Source organism: Populus trichocarpa, chromosome 13 (assembly GCF_000002775.5).
Source record: "Populus trichocarpa isolate Nisqually-1 chromosome 13, P.trichocarpa_v4.1, whole genome shotgun sequence".
In the NCBI taxonomy this organism is placed as follows: Eukaryota; Viridiplantae; Streptophyta; class Magnoliopsida; order Malpighiales; family Salicaceae; genus Populus; species Populus trichocarpa.
The window spans coordinates 13184672-13209878 of NC_037297.2; the positions used below are offsets into that span (position 1 = coordinate 13184672).

The 25207-nt window shown below is 33.8% G+C and overlaps 3 protein-coding genes and 1 pseudogene across 6 annotated transcripts; 2 read left to right on the forward strand and 2 right to left on the reverse strand.

Moving 5' to 3' along the window:
* Positions 1-788: 788 nt before the first annotated feature.
* Positions 789-4994, forward strand: LOC18104552 (OPA3-like protein). Of its 2 annotated transcripts, XR_002977299.2 has the most exons (5): positions 789-1127; positions 1990-2124; positions 3530-3616; positions 4309-4550; positions 4696-4994. XR_002977299.2 is itself a non-coding variant. In XM_024583355.2 (4 exons), exons 1-4 carry the CDS (start codon positions 999-1001, stop codon positions 4465-4467), a joined length of 510 nt encoding a protein of 169 aa, XP_024439123.2. In that variant the 5' UTR covers positions 789-998; the 3' UTR covers positions 4468-4994. The 2 variants fall into 2 exon arrangements, 1 of the variants encoding a protein (XP_024439123.2); XM_024583355.2 differs by having other exon boundaries at positions 4309-4994.
* A 3014-nt stretch (positions 4995-8008) lies between these two features.
* LOC18104553 (transcription factor VOZ1) lies at positions 8009-12138 on the forward strand. 3 transcript variants are annotated; one of them, XM_052446209.1, is made up of 5 exons: positions 8009-8234; positions 8688-8935; positions 9047-9217; positions 10305-10686; positions 11002-12138. In XM_052446209.1, exons 2-5 carry the CDS (start codon positions 8711-8713, stop codon positions 11433-11435), a joined length of 1212 nt encoding a protein of 403 aa, XP_052302169.1. In that variant the 5' UTR covers positions 8009-8234; positions 8688-8710; the 3' UTR covers positions 11436-12138. The 3 variants fall into 3 exon arrangements, with proteins under 3 accessions (XP_052302169.1, XP_024438833.2, XP_052302168.1); XM_024583065.2 differs by having other exon boundaries at positions 8011-8234; positions 10173-10686; XM_052446208.1 differs by lacking the exon at positions 8009-8234 and having other exon boundaries at positions 8409-8935; positions 10173-10686.
* A 2519-nt stretch (positions 12139-14657) lies between these two features.
* On the reverse strand, positions 14658-18168 carry LOC18104555 (ABC transporter A family member 8-like; annotated as a pseudogene).
* Positions 18169-18993: 825 nt separating this feature from the next.
* Positions 18994-24960, reverse strand: LOC18104557 (acyl-coenzyme A oxidase 3, peroxisomal-like). Its single transcript, XM_052446438.1, has 13 exons — positions 24357-24960; positions 23393-23510; positions 23179-23286; positions 22904-23076; positions 22717-22816; positions 22564-22638; positions 21954-22084; positions 21152-21287; positions 20952-21071; positions 20394-20540; positions 20209-20313; positions 20005-20106; positions 18994-19398 (listed from the first exon to the last, which is right to left on the reverse strand). The coding sequence occupies exons 1-13, from the start codon at positions 24833-24835 to the stop codon at positions 19150-19152; spliced, it is 2043 nt and encodes a 680-aa protein (XP_052302398.1). The 5' UTR covers positions 24836-24960; the 3' UTR covers positions 18994-19149.
* Positions 24961-25207: the final 247 nt, after the last annotated feature.

Consider the following 25207-nt stretch of genomic DNA (forward strand, 5'->3'; position numbering starts at 1 on the left):
AATTGAAAATCCTTCCGATCTTTATATTGCTCGAACACTTTTCATTGTCAATTTTTAACTTCTTCCCGTTATTGCCTCTTCTTATTGAAATTATATTATTAGACCCTAAATTTTATGATTTTTTTTATATGAGATTATACTGGGTTGCGAGTTAGTTAAGTTAACTCGGGTTGATTAGAATTTTTTAACTTTTGTTTTTATTTCACTTCATTCTTTTCTTCTAGGTCCTTTTTCTTTATCTTGATCTTATATTCTGGGTCATGGGTTAGTCGAGTTAACTAGGGTTAATTCAAGTTTTTTTTTTCAACGTTTTTTTTTTAAATTAATTTTTTTTCAATTTTATTTTTTGATATTAAATTATTGGGTTTAAAGCCTTGTAATTGTTTTTGCTTTTCTTTCTATTGGGTTGACTTGGGTTGTGAGTTAATCAAGTTAGTCTAAATTTACTCAAATTTTTTTATTGATTTAACTTTGATTTTTTTAAAAAAATTTTAGTCGATCTCATATCATAGATAACATGTTGTCGAGTGTGCTTAGATTGACTCATGTTTTTTTCTTCAACTTTTCTTTATTAAAATTTATTTATTTTTTTTAATTTTTTTCTTCAACTTTTCTTTATTAAAATTTATTTATTTTTTTAATTTTATTATTTAATATTAAATTATTAGATCTTAAATTTTATTATTTTTTTGCTCTTTCCTTTATGTGGAAAATATAGATTATCCCGGTTTGTTATCATTGTCTCAACACTTTTTTTTAAGCATTGACTACCTATCTAATAAAACCTAAACCACTTACATGAAACCAAACCGAACTGGAGCTGGCCCAATGGACCAACCAGCTTGGGTTTTAGCATTTGGGAAAGTTTTTAGAGAAGTGGGAGCATGTCTAATTAGCATCACGCCTGAATGAAAATTTCAGAACGTCCTATGGAGGGAAAGGACTGCTTTCTCAAGAAGAAGAAAGAACGCTACAGAACGTAAAAAGGTACATTAAGTATGATATTACCAGTCGTAAAGCTAGGAACCCTTGCTCTCAAAACATTTTGCAAGCCCATTGCTAATCGTCTCAAGAAGGAAGCAGGGTTGCACCCTAAGTTCCGTCACTTCATCATCAACATGGCCCAGGTTTTCTTTTTTCTTTTCTTTTCTTTTTTTCTTTTCTTTACATTTTTAAGTTATTTGCTTTATGGGTTTTGTCTAAAAATTTGTTCTTGTTAATGGCATACCTTTTCTTTTCTAATTTTTATTGTTTTTTTTTTTTTTGCATTAATAGTGTTGGTTGGTTGCTTGATCACTGATACTGTGTTTCTAAATAATGGGTTGGTCTTGAACTTGGTAAATGTAACTTCATCAAATTAATTGATTGGAGGTTTCTGTCTAAAAATGTGTTCTTGTTAGTGGGGTACCTTTTGTTTTCTGGTTTATTTCTTGGTTTTGTTATTAATACAGGGTTGATGGTCTTGAACTTGGTGTATAGATTCATTAGTGGTACTACAACCCTGTTGCGTAAGCAAGGTTATGTTGTTAAGTGTTGCTCTGTTAAGATTTGATTCACTCTAATCAATGCCAGATCATTTGTAATTGTGGCCTTTATTACATTCAGTAGGTAATCACTGTAATACATACATGCTATGGCCATTTTCATTGTGTACTCTGCCTGCCTGCCTCCTATAGCATGGAAAGTTTTTATCCATTCAAGGTTGATTCTTTTCTCTTACTTTACGGGCTGGGAATCCACATGAAATATGTTTACCTCGCGTGTGTCTCATGATTAGGTGGAAACGTTTTTGTTGTTATGCTGAAGAAATTATGATTGTCTATGTTTGCAATGAAATGCGATGTTAAGCTGAAAATCATCATCTATTTTTGCACTGCGCTTCATTGTGTCTTTTGTCCCCGGAAACTTGTTTTGTTGTAATTCATGATTTCTCTTCTCTTGTTTGAAATAAAGAATGTAAGAAATATGTTCATTTTGTGACTGAATCAGGCAAATCATAGATTCACAACAAAAATGCAAAGACGCATTTATGGCCATTCAGTTGATGCTGTAATACGACCATTGGATGAGGAGAAGGCTGTCCAAGCTGCTGCAGATCTTACTGGGGAACTCTTTGTGTTTTCGGTACTAGCATTTCCTGCCTTTATTGTTTGTGTAATTTGGATCTGAAAAATCAAGCATATCCATGGTAGGAAAAGTTTATTGTATGTGTGTTTTGTGTTTGTATATGCTTCCTATACATGAATGAGTCTGAGCTGCATGCTTGTGTACTGAGACTATGGAGATACTAGTTGGTTGGTTCTAATACCTCTTGTCACAACCTGTGATGTGTCTACCCTGTAAGGACTAGTCACGAGTTACAATCATTCAAATGGGCCTGGTATGATGTTGTACACACTATGGTGATAAAATAGCCTTTCTGGTTATTGGGTTATCAGAAGTTGCCAGTTGTTTTTTAATTTTAATGTTATTGTTGCTTTTAAAAAAACACATGCACATTTTGATTTACTTGACCATGTGGGTATGCAATTTCCACTATCGTAGGGCTACAGCAATTTGATATCTATGCCATAATGTGTGAATGCACCAGGAGGCTTGTTATACTCATTTTGGGCTCATTTCAGTGAAGACTTTTTGTTTCCTAACCTTTCTGTGAATGGATCAAAGAAATGAAACCAGTATAGTTTCAAATAAAATTAATCATTGACACCTGTTTACTACATGCAGTGGTGAAGCTAGAAATATTTTTTAAGTGGGGGAATATTTTTTCATTGACAAGAAAAAAGAAAATTGATGCATTTTTATATGGAACTATGTGAAAAGATAAAAAAGAAGGACCAATGGGAGAAGTTAGAATTCATGTAAAAGGACTTGGGGGGGGTATTATTTATGCATGCGTATGATCATAGACGATGGAAGACAGCCCAAACAATTGAAAGATTGGGCTTTAACTTATGTTTTTGGTTTTAATTTATATGAACTTTTAGTTGAGGTTTATTAATTTGGCTTTATTTGTTGGGTTTGATTTAATTATTGTTAGGTATTTTATTTAGTTGGTCATAAGCCCAATCGCTTGTTCTAGTTAGGGTTTTAGTATTAATACCCTACTTTTCTAAATGTTAAGGAGTTTTGATGATTAATGAAAATATTGCAAATTTTGTATATCTCCAATCCCCTTTCTTTTTTTTCTTTACTTTCTCTTCTCAGCTTCTTCTCTAAAAGTTTCTTTCTTTTCTTGTTTTAATTCTTATTATTTATTGTCCTGCATCAATTGACCCCTTGTCCATAATGTAGATTCGCCCCTGACTACTTGTAAAGGCAAGTTGGAAGCCGACCTGTGGGTTTGCACCAAATTTGCTATTGTCGTACCTATAATATTATCAGCCTGAGAAACATTGTAGCTGACCCCTGTCCAGAAGTCAATTTGACCTTCATCTATGTTATTTTCATGATGATTTTTGAATGGTCCTGCTGAACTGTACAAACTTACTTTTCTATAAGCTGGCTAAACATATATAAACATTATCAGGTTGCTGGAGCTGCTGTTATTTTCGAGGTGCAAAGAAGTTCCAGATCTGAAGCTCGAAAGGAGGAGAAGCGAAGACAGGAAATTGAGGTATACAATAAGCTATTCCTTGATTTAGCTTATTGCTAGTTTATTTTGAAATTACACTATTCACATTCTTAGGCATCTTTTAAGATGCTTCCTCTTATTATACTTTGCTCGTTGCGTTTTCTATTCTTTTTTGCTTCTTGCCATTTTGGAGGATAGATGGTTGAGAAGAGATGGGATATAGTGGATATAGGGTGTACCATCTCTTGTATAGATAAAGGGATTGCTGGTACCATGAAGACTAGGATGTAGAAAGTAATGGATGCCTTTGTAAACATTGAAATATTGGTGGAGGTATTCGTATAAAAAATATAGGGCCTAGCTGATTTTGTAATGATTTTTTTTTTATCTGCAGTTTTTCTTTGTGACTGATGTGGAGTATCTTGATGGCTCATTGCACAGAACTGCAGATCTTTTATGTTTTGTCAAGTTTTGAAGTGATTAAAATACATCTTAATTTTTCTTATACATGCAGTCTTGGTTTCTTTTTCTTTTCTTTTTTCTTTTTTGGATAAGAAGGAAACTAAAGCAAAGAATTACAGTGAACACAAGCGGGGGAATGAGAGCCCTGAAACATGGGTAGACTTCTAATAATTGTGACAATTTATTGTTGCCATTAACTTTAGGAATATACAGACGTTAAATCCCCTGTCTATTTGACTTTAGAACTAAGTTTCTCCTACTATCTGTCACAGGCGATGATGCAAAGAGATGAAGAATTAGCAAAAGAAATTCAGGTTCTCAAACAGAAGCTTGGCGAGGTGGAACAACTTGCTAAACGACGAGGTCCTGTTGGGTTTTCCCATTTCAAGGACGGCCATGCTACTGAAGATGGAAATGGAAAGCCAACTTGATCACTCAAAAACTAAGTAGAGCAAGAAGTTTACTGGAAGAACTGACCTAACTTACTTTGCACCCTTGCCCCTCGCTAGGGAAAGTATTTTTCTCCTTGCAATACACTTCATATTTTCTACGTTGGCTGAACTTCAATTCCTTGATCTATTGCGTTTGTATATTATATACCTAGCTTCTTTGCGAATAGGTTATACTCTGTTCCTCAAATTTTCTGTTTGCATTTACAGAACCCCGACAATGGTCGAGAACTGAATACTTTGTACAAAAGCTTCAATTAACTCACGCGACCAGACATCAAGTGCTTATGAAGTTTCCAATTCTCAAATCGACAGAATCATATACTAGTGGATCTAGGTCCCATTTATGGGTGAAAATCAATTACATATGCTTTGTGTTTATGCTGGACCATCTGCATATTCAGTTTCTGTTGTAATTTTTCAGATATATACATACCAATAGGTCTGGTCTTCAATGGAAATTCTATCCTGATTATGCTTTAACCAAGTATTGAGCAAATTTCTTTGAACTTCCTGTGCTGCAATCTAAACTAGTAATTGATATGCTGGGCCTTGAGTAAGGTGAGACTAACCATGCATTTTGATCATTTTCGAAATAATCTTCAAGGAAAAGCATGAAATTTTATGTCAAACTTTATTATTAATTATTCATTGCAACTTTCATAGGCATTTTGAATGCAATAATGGTGTTTTATTAAATTTTGAAAATTATTTTTTTTTAAATTAGTATTTTTAAGTTTTTAAATCGTTTTGATAATGCAAGGATGTTAAAAATAATTTTTTTAAAATAAAAAAAAATTATTTAGATGTATGTTGATTTCAACTCTCTTTTTTTTTTAATGGAAAACTATTAAATTATTAAAAAGAACATAAAAGAATTAATGAATTCACTCTAACTCCTTTCAAACAATATTTTATTTTTAATCTTTAATTTTTTTTTCTTTTGGTTTTTTTTATTTAGTTGTTTATTGAAAATTAGTCATTTTTATTTGTTCCTTCTTGCTTTTTTTATGGAACTATTGTAGTCTTAGCAAAATGTCCCGCCATTTTATTGGTTCTCAGTTTTACAGAAATCTATTTGATTTTGTTGTTCGTGCAAAATTGAAAGTTTGGGAAACAAAATTAAAGAAGAAAAAGAAAGGAAACCTTATTATAATTTTTTTTTTTTTTAAATGTTCCATTGCCTGTTTACTAAATTTTATCCTGGGGTTTTGCAAAGGTTCCTATTTGATCCCTTTTAACTTAGGGATCAAATATTTTAGTTCAAGACTTTACTTTTTTTCCTCTATTTTAATTCATGGATTAAGAGATAAAAAGAGAAAGTGATGCAAGTGGAAACACAATGAAAAAGTGGCGGCCACAAAAAAGAAAAAAGACTAGTTGAATTCGAGTTCAAACACAAGTAACCTTAAAAACCTTATTTATTTTTTAAATAATAATATGATCAAAGTGATCTTCTAAAGAGGTTTACAATGGCTTTTATAGGCTAGAAAAACTAACCTAGACTAGAAAACAAAACAAGAATCCTAAGTCATAAAAGAAATTAACATAAAATCTAAAAATAACTAATAATTCCAAAGATAACTAGGAAAATTAGCAAACTTGTCCAAAAAAAACACCAAGTTCTAAAACGCTACTATAAAAGATTCGATGGTCCATATTCAACAACATAGTTGCTTTACTAGGGAAAATAGTATGTAGAATCACCTGGGAATATTTGTTCTTAATCCAATGATTGGATTTCCTGTTCTTGCAGTTTTAATGTACTAACCAAGCCTAACAGTTCCAAACCTTTTTTTGAGTCTAGATAGGTCCCACTAATCCATAAAAAAATATCTTAGGTTATCTACATGGCCTGTTTTGGTTAAATCCCCATGTAATAGTGTCATATCATTACCTGAATGCTCAAAACCTTTCGTTTTTACAAGTCAGGCTACATCCTATCTTGGCCCCTGGTTTAAGAGATGAGAGAGAGAGTCACTAGAAAAGGATGAAGGAGAGAGAAAGTTATCAGGAGAGCAAGTTTTAGCCATAAAATATTCATTCTTGGTGTTAACAGGTTCCTTTACGACTAGAGAAGTTATATTGATGTGTTATTTGACCTTAATCTTGCCTGAAAAAATAGATCGAGGTTGGGGAATGTTTTTGAAATTGGGTTGATTTTGTGTTTTTGGACTAATTTTTTTCAAGTTTAAGACCACAAATGAGTTTTTTAAAGCCTCTAGAATGCTTTTTAGGTGTTTTCATGTTAAAAACTGGTTGGAAAATAAGTTTTGAGGTCTAAAAAGTTGAACCCTGATTTCTCGATCACCACTATGGTGATCAGAAACTGGATTTCTAAACAACACATCATCTATCTTTTTTTTAAAAAAAAAAGACAAATAACATGCAACAAAAAAAAAAGAAATCAACATAGACGCACGTGCCTAGGTTTCCAAACCTTGGCTCACTAAGGCTTTTGGGTTTCTTGCTAGGGCTAGAAGCACTTGACCTTATTTTATTTTTTTTCATTTATTCTTTGAAGTTTTAATTCAAATATTTTTTTTATGATTTTTTTAGTTTGCATTAGCTTTTTTATTTGAATTTTAATTAGGATCGTCCCTCTTATTTTTTTAGATTGTTAATGGTTTAATAAAAAATATATATTTTAAAAACAAGTTATTAAATCGGTAAAGATTATGATCTAAGTCATAATTTGGGCAAATTAGCCCAAGTTTATCCAAAATATCATTATCTTAGTATTTTTTTTATTAAAAAATATTAAATCAACATCGTTTTAATTTTTTTTTAATAAGCAAATCAGATTTTGGCCTAGTCAATCGAGTCATTGGGCCACACCTTAAAACTTGGGTCCACATAGAATATTGTGGTGTTAATATTTTTTTTTAAAAAAATGTCTATAATTTTTTTAATTAAACTTGGTTTTGACTATGTCGATTAGGTGATGGTTGGACCTGTCATATTAATTGGGTCACTTTAATTTAATTTCTACATGATCTAATTTAAAACATAGGGTAACCTCCAAGTTGATCTATGCAATTTAATGAGATAAAAAAATTTTAATTAATCAAATTATTTTTTGTTTCTATATAAAGAATTATACTCTTAACAACTTGTTAATGTATTTTTTTCCTTCAAAAATCCACTATTAACTTGGTATTGAAAACCATGGAATTATCCATTCCAATCAATGTCATGTTCTTTCTTCCTTTTCTCATCAAATTGTTTTGTTGTTGGATATATTATCTCATCAAATAAGGAGATAAAAGAACATTAATTGAATAATGTTAATTTATCATAGAATGAGCAATTTTTTAATGAAATAATAGTCTTGGTTTTCTTTCATAAATGATGATTTGATTTTTATTAATTTCTAAAATAATTTGAGATTTTTCTTTATTTTTTAATGAGCTCCATAGTTTATTTTTTTTTGTATATAACTCGGATTTTAATGCATATTCTACTCTTTTTAAAAGATATTTGTATTTATATTTTTAAATATGAATGATGTTTGATTTCAGCAAATTAGTTTAAAATACAATCAATATTTTTGTTTTTTCAGGAGACGGAAAGAAAAGGTCGGTACAAGACAAGCCTTTTAGCTTCTGCAGTTTGGCGGGCACCAAACCTTCTTCCCTTCCAAATCCAAAACCATAACATACTACAGCCAGTACTAAAACCTCTTTCTTTCTCGAATCTCCAGCCCCATCGATAAGACCTTTGCTGCTGTCCTACTTTTTTTTTTTGAGGTAATAAATTTCTTGTCTTTCTTTCTTTTTTAATTTTTTTTCAGTTTAATTTATGTTTATTGTTTTTGCTTCACTGTGTTTCTGCGATGATTGGCACATACTGGCTTTTGGGTTTTTGTTTTTTATGTTTTAGATAAAAAATCATCAATATTTTTTGCGATTTCTATGATTATTGTTAGAGGCGAAAGATTCAGCTTTGTGGTGATATTTGTTTTTATGCATAAGTGAGATGTGTGGGTTTTGATTTTGATGTTTTGTTATATTTGGTTTGGAGGATTGAAACAAGTGGCAAAAAGGGTTTCTTAGTTTATTTTGTGCCCTGGTTTTTGTCTCCTGGAAAGTCTGTATGCTGTGCTGTTTCAGTTTTTTATTCACCTCTTTTTGGATGCTTAATGTCGAAGAAGTTTTGATTTTTGGTGTGAAACTTAATTGTTTGATTCTGGTTTGTTTTAGGATTTTGAGGAGGTAGAGGTTCAATGCAGAAAGGTAAAAAGAGTAAATGCACATCTATGTCGCACCATCTGTTGATGGACAATGCAAAAACCCGGCTAAATGATCTTCATGAAAGGTTCTCTAACCTTCAAGCTGCAAGGAAAGAGGGGTGGAATAGTGATGTTGCTGTGTTGGAGGAGCAGGTGTATCAAGGTCTTCGTGAGTGGAAAGCTGAGCTTGATGTGCCATCACCTGCCAATTCTTTGCTTGTTAGCATCTCCTATTTGCTATTGTGGATAATGAAATATTTGTATTGCCTGTCAGTGTGGTGTTGTCTTTAAAGAATTTAGATGAGTTAATTTGGGATGGGTATTTTGTAGGATATCAGTCTGGGATCCTTTTCAGATGATATAGGCCGCTTGTTACAATTGTACGAGGAAGAAGATGATGCCACAAGTCCACTAACAATGCAGTCAGTTTTGAAGCCAGAAATGCAGCCCGAGCCCAATTTTCAAAACCTTAATCCTGGCAATTTAACAACATTTCAACATGTAAGATCCTATTTGGGGATTATTATAATGTTCTTCTGACTAGTAAGTTGTAGAAATGCATCATACTTCACAGTTCATATCATTTTGGTTCTTTGTAGTACACTTTCATTTATTTAAAAGGCTACATCATGATTACCTACAAGTATGAAGAAATGGAATTTTAAGTCTTGCACTGTATTTTTCTGGTTTACCGACATGGAAATTGGAAAAAGAAAAAACCATGTTAGCTCCTGGCTGAGGCAAGTCATATACAGAAAGATTATGGTCCTTTTTATTTTATTTTATTTTCCTTACTGAATATACATTCTCTTATCATTTTACTTTGAAGCTTGATGCCATAGTTCACATGGAGGGTGTAGATTGTTTTCTTGCTGGTTATCTGTTATTGCACATTATAACTATTACTTTTTTCTTTTGAAAAAAGAAAAAGAAAAAAGAAGCAAGCCTATTGCTTGAAGGTAATTTAGTGAAGCCAATGTGGGACATATTATAAGCCTGAGAAGGTGATTTTATGTTTTGCAAGCTTCATAGGGGGGTCTCGATGTTACTAGCCTTGTGGTTTGTTCAAGTCCCAACACATCTCTAATATAAAACTTTAAGACCAATAGATGCAACTATCCAAGTGTTGAGAAAACTGCAAGGCCCTGCCCTGATTTGATTTTGGGAAGATACATGTCCAAGACTATGACAACAATAAACATTCGGATGGGAACCATTTCTTAAATGCTAATCCATAGCACTTGAGCTGTTTTTTGTTAATGATTTCAGCTTTTAGCAAGATTCATTTTACTTTTTGTTTCATTTGCATGTCCATGTGTAATTTCAGTGATCAACTGAGGTATTCATTTACTGTCATTCACATGGTATTCAGTTTCTAGTGCCCTAAGTTTTGATCTTTCAAGGCATAAAGATATTCTCGGTGATGACTGATGAGCATAAAACACTTACATTTCAGGCATATTTGGTAAATAGTCATGGTCAGGGGCTTGGTTTTCAAGGGTTTCATCAACCCAACAGCTCCGCCTCTGGTTTGCAAAATGTAGTGGTTAGCGCCCCCGATATAACTACTTTATTGGATTGTCAACAGTTCACTTTGGATGAAGAATTTGACCCTGGGCTTTTTGGTGGAACTAATGACATTGAAGAGTGTGGAAAAAATGCTGAGAGTAACAATCTGCAGTATATCAGCCCTCCACCTTCTGCTTTTATGGGGCCCAAATGTGCATTATGGGACTGCACCAGGCCTGCTCAAGTAGCCGAATGGTTAGAGGACTACTGTAGCAGCTTTCACGCTACCCTGGCCTTAAATGAAGGTCCCCCTGGCATGGCCCCAGTTTTGCGGCCTAGAGGCATTAATTTGAAGGATAATTTACTATTTGACGCCCTTATTGCAAAGATGCAGGGTAAGAATGTTGGTATTCCTCAATGTGAAGGGGCTGCTGTCATGAAATCCCCATGGAATGCTGCTGGTAAGCCCGCATGCGTGCCTCCCCCTTTCTCCCTTTGCTTAATTTTCAAGTACAATTTCTTGTTACATTGCATATTTGTTCTACAGCATTCTTGCTCTTATTCAGTAATGGTGAAAAATTCATTTTGATACCGTGTAAGATTCATCTATGATCAAGGTCTCTATGTTGTAAGCTAATTATTTGATGCGGTATAAGATTCATCTATGATTCAGAACTCCATGTGGTCTGCTAATTATGTTTCTTCATGTGACTTAATATGGTTGAAAAAGTTGTCATATCTTATTTTGGCTAATTCATTTTGTTTCCACGTCGTAGAACTATTTGATCTCTCATTACTCGATGGTGAAACAATTAGGGAGTGGCTCTTTTTTGACAAGCCTAGAAGGGCGTTTGACAGCGGAAATAGGAAGCAGAGGTCGTTGCCAGACTACACTGGCCGTGGTTGGCATGAATCAAGAAAGCAGGTGATGAAGGAGCTTGGGGGCCAGAAGAAATCCTATTATATGGACCCACAACCTCCAGGCTGTCATGAGTGGCATTTATTTGAATATGAGATCCACAAATGCGATTTATGTGCATTATATAGGTTAGAACTCAAGCTTGCTAATGGAAAGAGGTCTCCGAAAGGAAAAGTTTCAAAGGATCCACTCGCTGATTTGCAGAAGAAAATGGGAAGGCTCACTGCTGTTGTAACTGCGGATAATGGCCCCCCTCTTAAGGGAAAGACAAAGGCTGATAGAGAAAACTGATTCTGGAGATGTTAATGGTGCTCACGATCACAAAACTGGCGGCGGCATGGACCCCGGGCCATGATTACTTACAATCATTTTCTAAATAGCTTTGGCATAATACGTGGAACATAGTTTCAGAATATTACCTGATTGTGGAAACTAACAGAATTCTATAACAAGGTATTGCTGATGATTCTTTAGCAAGTAATGGCTGGTGATTTTGTATAGATAAAGTTTACTGCTTTAGTAACATCTTGGCATTACTTCTCTTTCCATTTAGCAATGGCAGACGCTCATCTGCTCTGTTGATTTGGAGAGACATCCTAGTTTGCTTTATATATTGCTGGCACAGATAATTAGCGTACAGAGTAATCAACAACTACACCTTCAACAGTTAAGTTGGAGACAAAGGTCAATACTGAAGAGGACTTCTCTAAGTGTACAGTAGATGATACCAGTTTTAGCATTTGTGTATCCTGCTACTATTAAGTCTATATATTATGCTGCTGACAAAACATATTTGAAATCAAGGTGGATGTGCATCATTTTACTTCTTTATAATATGTGGTGAAGCCTGAATGCAGGCAGACTTTGCTCTTGAATAATGTTTTTGATTGATGTCCAGTCCTTGTATTCTTTTCGGTGCGGTCTTCGTTTTCTGGCTTGTTCTTGTACTGAAGTAATGGTTATGAGTACTATAATAAATTATTTTTTATAATCACATATGGTTATTTGACGAGATAGAGTTATGAGTTTGAATTTTTTTAGTTGATGTTTTAGAAAATAATATAAATTATATTTTAAGATAGCCGGAAATTATCCTATTATCGTTCATGTTTTCGTCTAATTATTGAGTATTTATATTTCAGTCATTGAGTTATGAATGCAATTATAATTTAGTCTTTCATGTTTGAGAGCCTGTAACTAAGTCCTTCAACGCTTTCTTAATCCCAAATGTGCCATTCGGCAATTTAAATTCTCAGAAAAACAACATAGTGCGAGTTTTGAGAAAAACCAACAATGGTCAACAAAGATTTAAGGGTTCTAACTTGAGGTTTTTATACGTAGAGGACTAAGTTATAACTGCATTCAAAAGTCAGGGCCTAAGGAATAATTCACTATAGAAGATCGAACATTATCTAAATAAATACTTGCCCAGAATCCAGATGTCCGCAGGTTGCAGATTAAACAATCACGCCTTCGTTTAATTAAACCAGGAAAGGATGATCATAACTTTTTTGGGGGTGGCAGCCCTTTGGGATCCTAAAAAACCCTAGCAATTTCCTCTAGCAGATCTTGCACTAATTTTGGCAATTTTCCAGTAGCCTCTTGCTCAGCTTTCAAACTCCAAATTTATAGTAATAGTTCATTTATCCTCTTTTTAAGCTCCTGTACAAAATCTGAACCATAATTAATATCTGAATTCTTGAAAGCCTAACTGAATACTCATTATACTGTAACTCCATTGACAGATACAGAAATCTCACAAGATTGACCCGAGACCTTTTAACCATTGGACTCCAAGCACCATATCACAACCCCCTAATTGAATGACAAGGGCTTGAGCTTGAAATTGGAATCCTTGAATGGAAAATTTAAGATTTTAATTTAATTTACGCTTTAAATCAACTTAAAGCTCTTGGAGGTTAATCAAATCCTCCTCCTACCTCCTGGGTCTCCTCTACTTCTTCAGTTAGAAACAGCTTCGGACCACCTTGCACCATGGTGAGCTGGGCTGGAATGTTTTTTTTTGTTTTTTTTTTTTCACTCTTCCCTCAGGTAATGGGAGTTTAATTGGCTCATAGCCTGCAGATGGTTTAAGTGCTGCCAAGAATGGCATGCCAGTGAGCTCCAAACCTAAGAGCAACTCTTCAAACTGATCCCTCTCCACAGTTCATTCACTTCCAAAAGCACAGTATATCACAGAATTGGCCTCGAATTCTCCAATCCACTTAGACCACTTCTCATCTAAAAAGTTGAGGTGTTTGGCTCTGGTATAACTGGTCCTGAAAGCAATACAGATTTGTCGAATTGGTTTGTTTCCAACATAATCAGCATAAGGTCCTTCAATTTCTCGGCATGTCCTGAATCTAAGTTCATCACATTGGCTCATAATTCCCATGTATCTCACATAACAATGACGTCAGTACCAAACCCCGTAACTCTTCTTCCAATGAATCCAGTTGACTTGTTTCCACTTCGTCTTTTCGCCGGAGACATAATATATCCAGTAGTTACCGAACTGACAACGCAGTAGTAAATAGACTTAAACCCAAAGAAAAGTATAAAAGACTGGTACTTGGTGGATTGATAGTCTAGTGGCTTTTGGTTTTCAGGGGTTTCATCAGCTCGTTAATGGTTTTTCCCCAGGAGTATATGGAAGGCTCACTGCAGATCATAAACCCAGCTGATAAAGTTTTACCGTGGCGGCTCTGATTTCAGTTCGTTGCAGAAAATACACATATTAACAAATTTATATCAGATAGATAGTTATGAAGATAATTAAATTATGGATAAACAATCACCATACAACTGCATGCAGTATTTCACGTGGTTCAACACTGCGTTTGTGGTTGGTTAGTGTTGCAGGATGGAATAAACGAATATAAAAAATAAAAATAAATATATGAAATAAATATATTTTTATGGTAGTTTTAAAATAAATATCTATATTTTCAAAATAGAAAATATAAAAAAACATATTCATTTTTATAATGTTTGTTTTCTGAGATAATAATCAAACGCTATTTAAAATGTACTACATATAGATATAATTTTTTAAAGATTTTTATTTTTTATTTTTGTCGTTTTTGTTTTCAATAATCAATCGCTATCTAAAATTTATTACTACACAGACATGAACGATGAAAGAATTTTATTACGAAAAAATATCTAGAGAATACAAAAGATCACTCAAATTCATTTCTCATCCAGGTCTCGAATATACCCAATTCACTCAAGAGCTCACAAAACAAAATACTTGACTCTTTACCTATACTAAGCTTTTCCACAACCTTGATCGCTGCTCACTTTACTCTCACTGCATCAATTGCCAAGAATTGTTGCACATTTAGACTACCATTGCCTCCCAATGACTCACAATTTTGCAACACATCTTTGTTGACATTTTATTCCTTCCTCACCTGCAGCCTTGGGCTTTGCATGCATGCTTGTGTATGCTTTTCCAGGGCTGGCATTTTGCATGGCAATGCAGGAGATTATGTTATGTAATCGTAGTGCAATAAAATCTTTTTTTTATACATCTCTTATTAAAACTGTAAGCATTTGTTGCATTCAAAGGAGAGATTACAAAGAAGACTAATAAATGTCCTTTTTTTTGTAACAAATTACAGGTTAAAGTTTGAGATCTCTAGAAATGGAAGAATACTAATATTGATTGAGCTACAGAGAGGTTGCCTAAGGGCAATGGTAGCTTTTGCCAATTCACGGCGTGTGGGATTGCTCGGCTGAGCTTGTGACCTTGATGAAGACATCTTCCAAGGTGGTATCAGAGACAGCCCCCAAGCATAAACAGGGAGCCTGGCTCTTGCAACCTTAACTGCATGAAATACATCTGCAATGCTAACTTCATAAAATCCTACTCGATCAAAAAGGTGCTCTGCCTCTTCCATTGAATGTGCTGAAAACACCAAGTCAAGCATTGTGATGGGTATCAAAACTACAAGGCCTAAAGGAAATTTAATTAATTTGAAACACTCATTGTTAGAGAGATCAGAGAGAGTAGGATCTAATCCAGTACTGGGTTCATCCATATAAACAACCTGCAGAATTAAGTTCCAAGTATTATGACAAACAAGAATATTTCATGCAGGAAATTAAAGTACACGTTCTTAAGAGTGATAATGACATACTTTGGGATCTCCAATTAGTGATACTGCAACACTAAGCCTTCTCTTCATACCTCCACTGTATTTCCCAGCATGTTTGTCAGCTACCCCTCCATCAAATAGTTTGAGGCTCTCGAGAGATTCTTCCACTGCCTAGAGCAGCAGAATGGTAAAAAAGAGAAACTTATAGCTTATCCAATTAAGATGGTTCTAATTAGCTGAGGATATTCTATGACCTTTTGACAATTTTCCAACTGAAACCCCTTCAACAGTCACCTATTTCTTAAAGAAAGTAAATGATCTTTGACAAGCTTAAAGCTAAGATGATAATGCCTCCTCTTTTCAAAGCAGAACCTTTTAGGTTCTTCAGTCTTCCGTAAAATAGTAAGTGCTCTCTCCCTGTCAGAGTATCCCATAGCAGGCTTAAAATAACAGAAACAAATTTGTAACAAGATTCTGCCTCATAGTAAATAAATCCTGACAAGCAATGGATCACACATGCGTACAGGGAATAGTTGTAAAATAACCCATGTAAAGAAGAGGGTGCCCATTTGAGAAGCGATCGATATCAAACTTGATTAGAGCGTTTGAAGTTTTAGGCATTTCCTTGATAAATCCTAACGTCACTTTTGCACCAAGCCCTTTAAACAACTGAAGGTAAGCATTTGTTACCTGCAAAGATATAAACATCAGCTTAAGAAATCACAAGAACGAAGAGTTGAGGTGCTTCATATACCAGATTCACTGCTCGTGGTAACCGCAGAGCAGGAGCATCCTTATAGGAGGCGTTGTACCAGACATTCACATTGAAATTAGTACCATTGGAGTATAGGAAATCATATGCTGTAGAAAAATGAAACTGTTAGGATTCCCAAACATAATGAGCACCATTTACTGTAATCACACAGAAGAGTTGTATTGAAATCAGGAATACCAACCTCCAAGTATCTCATTCGACTTGCCTTCTGCATTCCCTTTTTCATTGCCCATGTATATCTGGCTATTTATTTCGAGAGAAGATTCACAACACAAATTTAGACTTCGAACACATACCGCATCTATATTTAAGAATACAAGCGAGTAGACAAAGATTTAGAATAGTAGCTCATAGACTCGAGAAACACAGAGGAGGGAAGAATGATTAGTTGTTTCACAAACTTGTTTCAAATGTTTTATTTTTAGTCCACAGTCAAATTTAAGCAATGCTCAATTTAAAAAACTTAAAACGGAACAGAGAAGGAATTCATTCTAAGTAATGGAGAGGAGAACCGAAGCACATGCCACTGAAAGACTATTAAGACGTCTTATTTGTTTGCGGTAATTTTTTTGAAAAATAAATTTTTGAAAAATGAATTATTTTTTTATATTTGATAATGTTATGAAAAATAAGTTGGGAATCACTTTTTAGTATTTGGTTATATCAAGGAAAATAAGCTGGAAAATAACTTATTAATATATTTTTTCAAGTTTATTAAAATAATGAGGAACAAATCTTACAAATTAAAAAGTTGAATGAAATTAAAAAAAAATCTAATTTCATAAATTATCTCAAATAAAATAAATAACAATCAAAATAATAAAGATCAAATCTAACAGATAAAAAAATTAAAAGATGATGAAATTAAAATAATAATAATTACAATTTCATAAATTATTTCAAATAAAATAAGTAATAATCAAAAGAATGAGAACCAAATTTGATAGATAAAAAAATTCAATTAAAAAAATAATAAGAGAAAAAGAAATAACAATCATAAAAATAAGGACCAAAGTTAATATAAAAATTAAATTAAATAAAATTCTAAGGAGTAAAATTAAAAAAAAATCAAAACAAAATGTATAGTAAATTTGTTATAATCAGTAAATAATATGATATATCTAATTTTTTCATAACTTTTGGAAAGTGTTTTTCATTCAAAATAAAAGGAAAATACTTTTCTGGAAACCAAGTCAAATTTTTCTTTGACTGGAAAGTGTTTTTCATTAATTAATTTTTCTAAAATCAAACAAACATAGAAAAATTTAAAAATTAATTTTTAAAAAATTAATTTTTGCCAAACAAACAAGATGTAATAGGCTGGCGACAACGTAGAGGAAGTAAGATTAGCAGTTGTTTAAGCTCTTTACAGGATGGTGAATTCAGTTCCTAATCCTCCCTTTCTCTTCTGTCTCATACATTACTACGACTGGTTTGTTGTTTTCTTCTGATTCACCTTTGCAACAGTATATTTATGGAGAAGTGCAAACCTTTCTGGGATTTTAAGGATGACCGAGGAATAGGAACAGAAACAGATATCGTAGAGTTCGATCCACACTGACTTTGAATGTTATAGAGAGGAGAATCCTTTCCGAAGAAAGCAGAATCAACAAAGTAGCCCCGACTAGGTTCTGAAGATGATCCCTGAAACATTTGGACAAAAAGAAGTCAAGGTATTATATATAAAGCAATGAAAGATCAAGAACATACCAGGACAACATCAGTATGGAACATATTCCCAGCCAAAGCTATGAAAAATACAGATATATTAATCACAAGGAAGCTGCAGAGATATCTATTATTCACTTCTATCTTTCCCAGCCATATGTTAGTAAACTAAAGAGTTAGAAATTACTTTGTGCAAGGGTTTGATTTTTTCCGGTGATTAAAGTAGTTCCGGGACAGTTCTCCCCCTTGTGCCTACAGGACTGGTCCGGCAAATCTTTAAAAAGATGAGAAGCACTGCTTCTGACGGCACGATATTCAGGGAGCGGAACCTGCAACAATGGAGGCCATTTTGGTGGGCTATGAATGGGACAAGTCAGCCATTGACCCAAATCTATGAATTAAAAATCAATATTTTAAAAAAGAATTTTCATTTGTTGTTGAAAAAAATTGAAAGAAAATGACCGAAATCAAAAGGGAAAATAGACCTTTTATTTTTATTGTTCAATAGACATTAAAAACTACGGTTTTATCGTGATAGTGACTTGCATTATAGGCACAAGCACACCTATGCCTCTTTTTATATTACCCTCCAAATTTTAAAGGTTTTTTTATTTTATAAAATTAATTATGAATAAAATAATTAAAATCAAATCTTGCATCAGATGAAATTATATTTTTTATAATAATTTTCATGATTAATGTATGAATTATTATATAAGAACTTATATAATTTGCAAGATTTATAAAAATATATGCTCATGATATTTACTTTTTATTTTATAAAAATTTTACACAATTTTTTTTAAAATTAATCTTTGTTTTATGTTTTTTTTATTACGTATAAATTATCAAGTCATGATTTTTTTATTTTTTTTATTAAAATTTGCTTTTCTTTCTATTTAGAAAACAATAATTCTAATATAAAAATCATATTTTTATCAAAACAATAAATGAACAAGGAAATGAAATTTTGCTTGAAGAGATACTTTTTTTCTCCTTAATTCAAATGAATTAGATTTTTATAAAGAGATGCATGTTACTAATAAAAAATATATGTGATTTAGCAAAAACAAAAAAAAAAACACATTAATAAGAAAATAAAAACCCACCCAATAAAATATATTTGTTTTTCAAAATTTAAATCGTTGTCTTTAGTCCTAATGAAGTTTACACTTGCGTTTCTTTTCTTCTTCTTTTTTTCCTTGTTCAAGCCTTGTTCTTCCCACTTTCTGACAGAAGCAAGATGCAAAAGCAACACAGTCCATGTAAATTTAAGAGCAGATGTGATGTGACTTGGTTCTAATAAACATGAACAATGATGATTATTTATTAATAGATAGTTTTACGTACAGATGAGCACCATCACAGCAATTTGGGTTGTCATCTCGATTTCTTATTAAGACTTGAAGCAAGGGAAACAATCAAACTCTTGCTTAAGAAAAGAGAGCGATTCAAGGCACTATTTCTGAACTGAAGACCATGAATTGGCGTCGATCCAGTTAAATGCTATGGGGCTCAAAAAGGCATCAGGAATGCCGAGAGAACTGACCAGTGCAAGTGCATGTGGTCGCAATTCTCCGCAGAGCTTTGTCACTTCGTTCCTCACAGCAGCTGCGTTGTCTGTTGATAAGTACCCATACCGAAGGAATGCGGCGTCTTCTTCCAAACAGATTAAGGCATACATGGATCTCAACAAACCCAGGACATTCTGCAGAGGAAGCAAACCCACAAATTCAGCAACAAGATAAGGTTCTCCCTTCTCTAACATCTTTACATGTTCCCTACCAGACATTTTAGGCTATTTGCTGATGTTCCTTATAGGTCAAGATTTTGGAAAAAGCAATGAAGACTGCAGTAGAATTTCTGATGTTATTAAGAAATTTTAAACATCCCTTCTGACTTTCGATTCATACTATATCTCATTAGCTCAAATAATTCTTCCATAACCCACTTCCCTAAACTCTTCCAAGTTCTAACCACTCGTCAGATTGCCATAATTTTATTTTATTTTTTTGGTGAATCAGAGAGAGATTTTACCAAGGCATGGTTAGAAGAACTTCAACTCACGTATAATTCCCTTCAAAGCTTCAGATATATGTTTTTTTTTTTTTAATTCCAATGCAAATTCTTTTTTTCCTTGCGTAAGAAAAAACTTGTTTCGACAGCAATTCATTTATACCTGACTCCTTCAGTCATGATGCATTCTTATTATGCTAGGACATCACAAAATGGTTTAAAGCTTTACGAACTATATCATTAGGCTAATGTGTAGAAAAATATAGAAAAATACAAGAGTAATTTCTATATTTCTTACCTTCAAGGAACCAGCAGATACATTTGCCTCAGCATCAATGAAGGTCTGCAGAATAGCTCTGTCTGAGAAAGCTCTGCCCAAGTCTTCTGCAAGTTGATAACTCTGGTGCCAATAGTTAAAGCAAAATCTCATCAACAACAACAATCAGAATGACAGGTGTGGAACAGGAAAGCACCAACTTTATTACCAGAAAAGCATCCCTACCAGAATAAATGCTCGCTCTTTGCTTTCTCCCTTTGATTGATATAGTGAAACTTCTGCAGCAAAACGGTTCAGAAGATCTCGTTCCCTCAAGCAGTGAGCATTCATCTGATGCACACAATCAGATAGGCATATGACATATGTTGAGAAAGGTTAATATGCTTACAAACTTAGATAATATATATTACCTGGAATTGGCTATTCCTGAGGGTAGTGCTTGTAAGATTAGATTGAATTACAGGGACGGGTCCATTCATGTGTTCTAATCCCAAACCTTTGAAAGGTTTGTTTTTCTTCTTTGCAGCTACATATTCTGAAAGGAGTGCCTTGCTGACCTGAAACAAAAATCCACTGCTTCAAACCGAAATCTTAAAGAAGTATGTGCTAGTAAACTTAATTCCATTTAAATTGTAACACATCAGTTTTTGGATGTTCTAAAATGAGTGACAAAAGAATCAAGTTGTAACAAAAGACAAGCTCAAAACCATTGTTTAACTCAAAGCCTTGTTCAATCTACTTGGATTGCACCCGCATCACCACATAGATCTTAACTCCTAGTCACCTTTTTTTTTATGGCTGATAGACAGACACATACAGAATGCTCATAAAGCGTGCCTAGTTGTGCCAACTCCCCCATCCCCACCTTGCAGCCCGAACCGCCCAAAACCAAAAACATAAAAATCTCGATTTTCATCCAATAGTTCTTTTTTTCAGACATTCACCCAAATAAAGACAATACACTGTACCTGCTGCATGAGAACATTGTTGTCCCCCTCGAAAGTTGACTGGACATCAAATTCACCTTTCAGATGACCAACTCGATTTTCAGTCTTCAAGCCTTGTCCTCCACAAGCTTCACGGCATTCCTAATGAACATGAATACAATGAAATTCAGCAAGGCTTTTTACCATAAACCTAAATTTCATATGCGGTTCTAGCTCGTCACCTGGAGGGTTCTCATGTTATGCCACGTGAAGATAGCCTTGAATGCACTTGAAACAACATGAAGAGTTTTGGCTGATTCAGGGGTTCTGTTCACGTACATCATTTTCAAGTAATTTCCGCCAAAACTCATAGCATACCTGCATGACAAGGGTTCATTCCAGGGGGAAGAGAAAAGAAATAAGTCAGAATGAGAGTTTTATTTATTTAAATTACAAGCAATAAGCAGCTGCGACGCAGAAGTTCCAAAACCAAGTTGCATGGCCAGTTTACAGAACTAGCATTGCCAAGGGCATTGGAGGATGCAATACAACTGGAGCATCTACTATTCACAGAACTAGTGATGGACTTGAAGATACGATTTTTTTGCACAATAAAAATGGTGTTTTGATAAAAGACAACAATCGGATAACATTTTCTGATTTTCCCAGACCATAGTCTGCAAGATCCCAATCATCATATCAACATTTCACATAAAAACAGAACAATAATCTTTTTTATGGAATTCAAGAAAAAGGAAAAAGCCAGACTCAGCAATAAATGACAATGGCTCTATGAGAGTAAACTAACGAATAAACACAATTATTGCACATTACACAGGCAGATGACTGATGTCAAACTAGGGCTTGAGCAAATTGTAAAATTCCCCAGATGCAAGCAATAAACTTGAGAACAATTGAAACTTCACTATTACCATGGATCTTACTACTTTGAAATTGCATGTATGAAGCACAATTTGACATCCCAAAAGAGTTAATACATTACAAATTTCAGTATGAGTGCATTGCGACTACTTAGATACTTACGACTTAGCAAGAAGAGGCAAGAGTCGGCGTTGATGACTTGGGTAATCAAGCAAAAGGACTTCAGGTCCATTAGGAGTAATAGAAAATGCCCGCCTACTCAAGGCATACCTAATAGCAATTGCCAAACCAATCTGACAAGAGAAGAATGACATCCATATTAATGGAAAATCAAGCAGCCAGTTATGAAGGCATGGTTTAAATACAATACACCATGAACGCAAAGCTTTAATGAGTAGGATGAAAATTACTCTTTCTGATCAGATAATTAAATCCTTTTAATGCATTACTTAGAACTCATCTTCCATGTCATCTTTATGATTTAATTCACAACCTTAATCCAATTCCTTTGATGAGCAAATAGGCTTACTAAAAGTGCATCATCCGCTTTTCTCAAAGTAATTATCTAAACAAAAGAGTTATGTAGTTCCCAATATTGAACCGCAGAACTGTTTTGAAGTAGCCCAATCCAATATGGCTAGTAGAGCTGGTGCATAATCCTATACCTTAAAGAGGAATATGCATTAGCAGTAAACAATCACCCTTACAGAAAATTTTGTAGTCTTCAGTAAATGATTCTCTAAATATAATGAAAACTGCCATGATTCAATACCTTTGCAGAGTAAATTGCACTAGTAGCAATAGTTACACGACCAGATGTCAAAGGGGCCAAGAATGCTGCAAACCTCTGGAAAAAAACACGTGACAATTGACTTATTTGTTTGCTCGACAATTAAAGAACATGAAAGAAGCACAAAAGAATTACTTGGTCTTGGTCTTTTATTGCACTCAGATATTGACCATCTGATGAAACATCAGCAACCGAATTCAACAAGTTCTCTCTGGGGATTCGCACATTGTCAAACCTGAAAACAAGTCCCCAAAATCCTCATTGCATCCATCATGTGCTAATAAAACAGTAATTGACAAGAAAAGAAAAGTGTGATTAATACCAGATTCGACCATTATCAACACCATTCAAACCAATTTTATGGCCACAATCAGCTATACAGATGTTTGGGCATATGTTTCCATTTACATCCCTGATCTGGGCTATAAGAGCGTGGACCCCTTCATTCACCCCATTTATGTTGAGCTGAGAAAAGACTATAGTGTGTGTTGCATGCTGAATACCAGTAAAATTGTGTCAACATACACAAAATTGCATATGGGAGAACGTAACAAAGAATGGCCTTAACAAAAAAATGTGTTCAGGAAAAACCCTTACATTAGCAGCCCCCCCTATCCAATACTTCTGAGCTGATTCACATGGGGTATTGATTACAAACTCTCCCGTCTTCGAATCATAAGTTGTGACTGTTTCAATTCCTCGAACCTAAAAACATCAAACAAGGAAAGAGATCAAATGTACACAATAGAGCACAAGTAACCACATAGAAACCTTAGTATGACACACACAAAAATTGGCAGCCTTCACATACATTACTTCCATGCCCCAACTCAGTCATAGAAAAGCAACCTTTGATTGCAAAAGTCTCAGTGTCTCTTAGCCACTTGTCATGGTGGCGTTTTGTGCCCATAAATTGGATAGCACCACCCCTGAAATTAATTAACAAAAAAAAGATATTCAAATTCAGCTGACAAAATTTTCCTCCTGAACCCTAAAACAAGCCTTGCTAAATTGAACAGATACAAAAATTCAACACTACAGTTTTTTTTCTTCCATATTCCTGCTGAATTGAATCCATTACAAGACTTCAGAACTAACAGCCAGTTTTACCATTTTTTCTTCAATATTCCTGGTATATTTCAAAAAAAGTCTTGTTTCAAAGGATTTCCACAGAATACCAAAATACATTTCCTCCATTTTGAACTACCTGCATTCAGTCCAAAAAAGACATGTCCTAGAAAGCAATAAAGTAAACCTCAGTTTCTGTTTTCATGATTCATGATACCTTTGCGATCAGCATTATTATATGTGCAGCGGTTGTTTTTTAAGTATTTTTTACTTGAAAATATATTAAAATAATATTTTTTTTAATTTTTTTTAATATCTATATATCAAAACAATCTAAAAACATCCTAAAAATTAATTTGAAAAAAAAAAAAAACAATTTTCTACTTCTTCATTCCAAACAACCAAAAGAATGTCAAGCACAAAATTCTTTAGATTTAAAAGTAGAAATTTCACTCTTTCCCTCATATTTTCTCAGCAACCAAATAGACAACATAACAGCTCCATATTTACCACTCCATTGAAGCCCCGTAAATCAATAAGAAACTAACAGAAAAACTAACACTAACCCATTAACCCAATACCCAAAAATAATAGCAAAATGGAAAAAAGATATTGCAGAAAGAAACAATATAACCACAAAAAAATAGAAATGAAAACTAATAATCTAATAGCAACCCATTAATCCAAAACAGAAATCAATACAGTACCATAAGAAGAAATGAACACCAGTCTTAATAGCAAGAGAGTGATCAAAAATCTCGATAACTTCAAGCAAAGCCAACTTTTTCAATTCAGCTTCAACCCCTTTTTTTGTCAACCATCCATCAAAAGCACCTCTTTCTAACAAATACTCAATCCTTTTCATGGTCATCTCTCTTTGCTGCTCCATTGTCTGATTATAATCAGGGCTTACAAACAACCTCCCACCTCTCTCTTTCCCATTAAACACTCTCCCTTGTTTGATAACACCAAACAACCAGTCCCTATCCTCTAAGTTGTGGAAATCAAGAATTTTTCTCATTTCTTTGATGTCAAAATCGAAACTTTCTGTTAGTTCTGGTGGGGAGTAGCTTAAACAAGAATTTGATTGAAGACAAGAAGTGGGTTTTGAAGGAGATTGAACAAGATGGTTGTTTAGTATTCTGGTTCTACGTGAAGCTGTGTTGATTGATGATTCTTGCGCCATCTTTTTCTGGTTTTTGGGGTTTCCGTGTCCAGTACCACTTTTTTCGCAGAGATCAGAAGACTTTTGGAGATTGAATGATGAAGATGTGAAACAGATTAAGTCTTTGTTATAAATAAGTTGTTCGGTGTCTCTTCTTACCGGCAGATAAAGTTGTTTGGTCTTTTCAAGAAAAGAAAAATGGAACAAAAATGTTAAAAATATAGTTTTTCTATAGATTTTCGAATATTTCACTTTGGATTCTAGATTAAGGTTGTAAATTTCATTTTGTTTTGTTTGAAATAATTAAAATATTTCATACTAATTTAAAAAAGAAAACAAAACGAAATAAATTTCATCTCATTTTAAATCTCGGTCTGTTCCGGATTTTTCGGC

Excerpts from the sequence above, each read along its gene's own strand:
- LOC18104552 (XM_024583355.2), top strand. The coding sequence starts at position 999 with ATGATATTACCAGTCGTAAAGCTAGGAACCCTTGCTCTCAAAACATTT. Across the intron at positions 1,128-1,989 it reads TCATCATCAACATGGCCCAG|GCAAATCATAGATTCACAAC; the intron begins GTTTTCTTTTTT and ends TGACTGAATCAG. Across the intron at positions 2,125-3,529 it reads GGGAACTCTTTGTGTTTTCG|GTTGCTGGAGCTGCTGTTAT; the intron begins GTACTAGCATTT and ends AAACATTATCAG.
- LOC18104553 (XM_024583065.2), top strand. The coding sequence starts at position 8,711 with ATGCAGAAAGGTAAAAAGAGTAAATGCACATCTATGTCGCACCATCTG. Across the intron at positions 8,936-9,046 it reads CACCTGCCAATTCTTTGCTT|GATATCAGTCTGGGATCCTT; the intron begins GTTAGCATCTCC and ends GGTATTTTGTAG. Across the intron at positions 10,687-11,001 it reads ATCCCCATGGAATGCTGCTG|AACTATTTGATCTCTCATTA; the intron begins GTAAGCCCGCAT and ends TCCACGTCGTAG.
- LOC18104557 (XM_052446438.1), bottom strand. The coding sequence starts at position 24,835 with ATGGCGCAAGAATCATCAATCAACACAGCTTCACGTAGAACCAGAATA. Across the intron at positions 22,085-22,563 it reads GTGCAATTTACTCTGCAAAG|ATTGGTTTGGCAATTGCTAT; the intron begins GTATTGAATCAT and ends TTCTCTTGTCAG. Across the intron at positions 20,314-20,393 it reads TCAGGAATAGCCAATTCCAG|ATGAATGCTCACTGCTTGAG; the intron begins GTAATATATATT and ends TGTGTGCATCAG.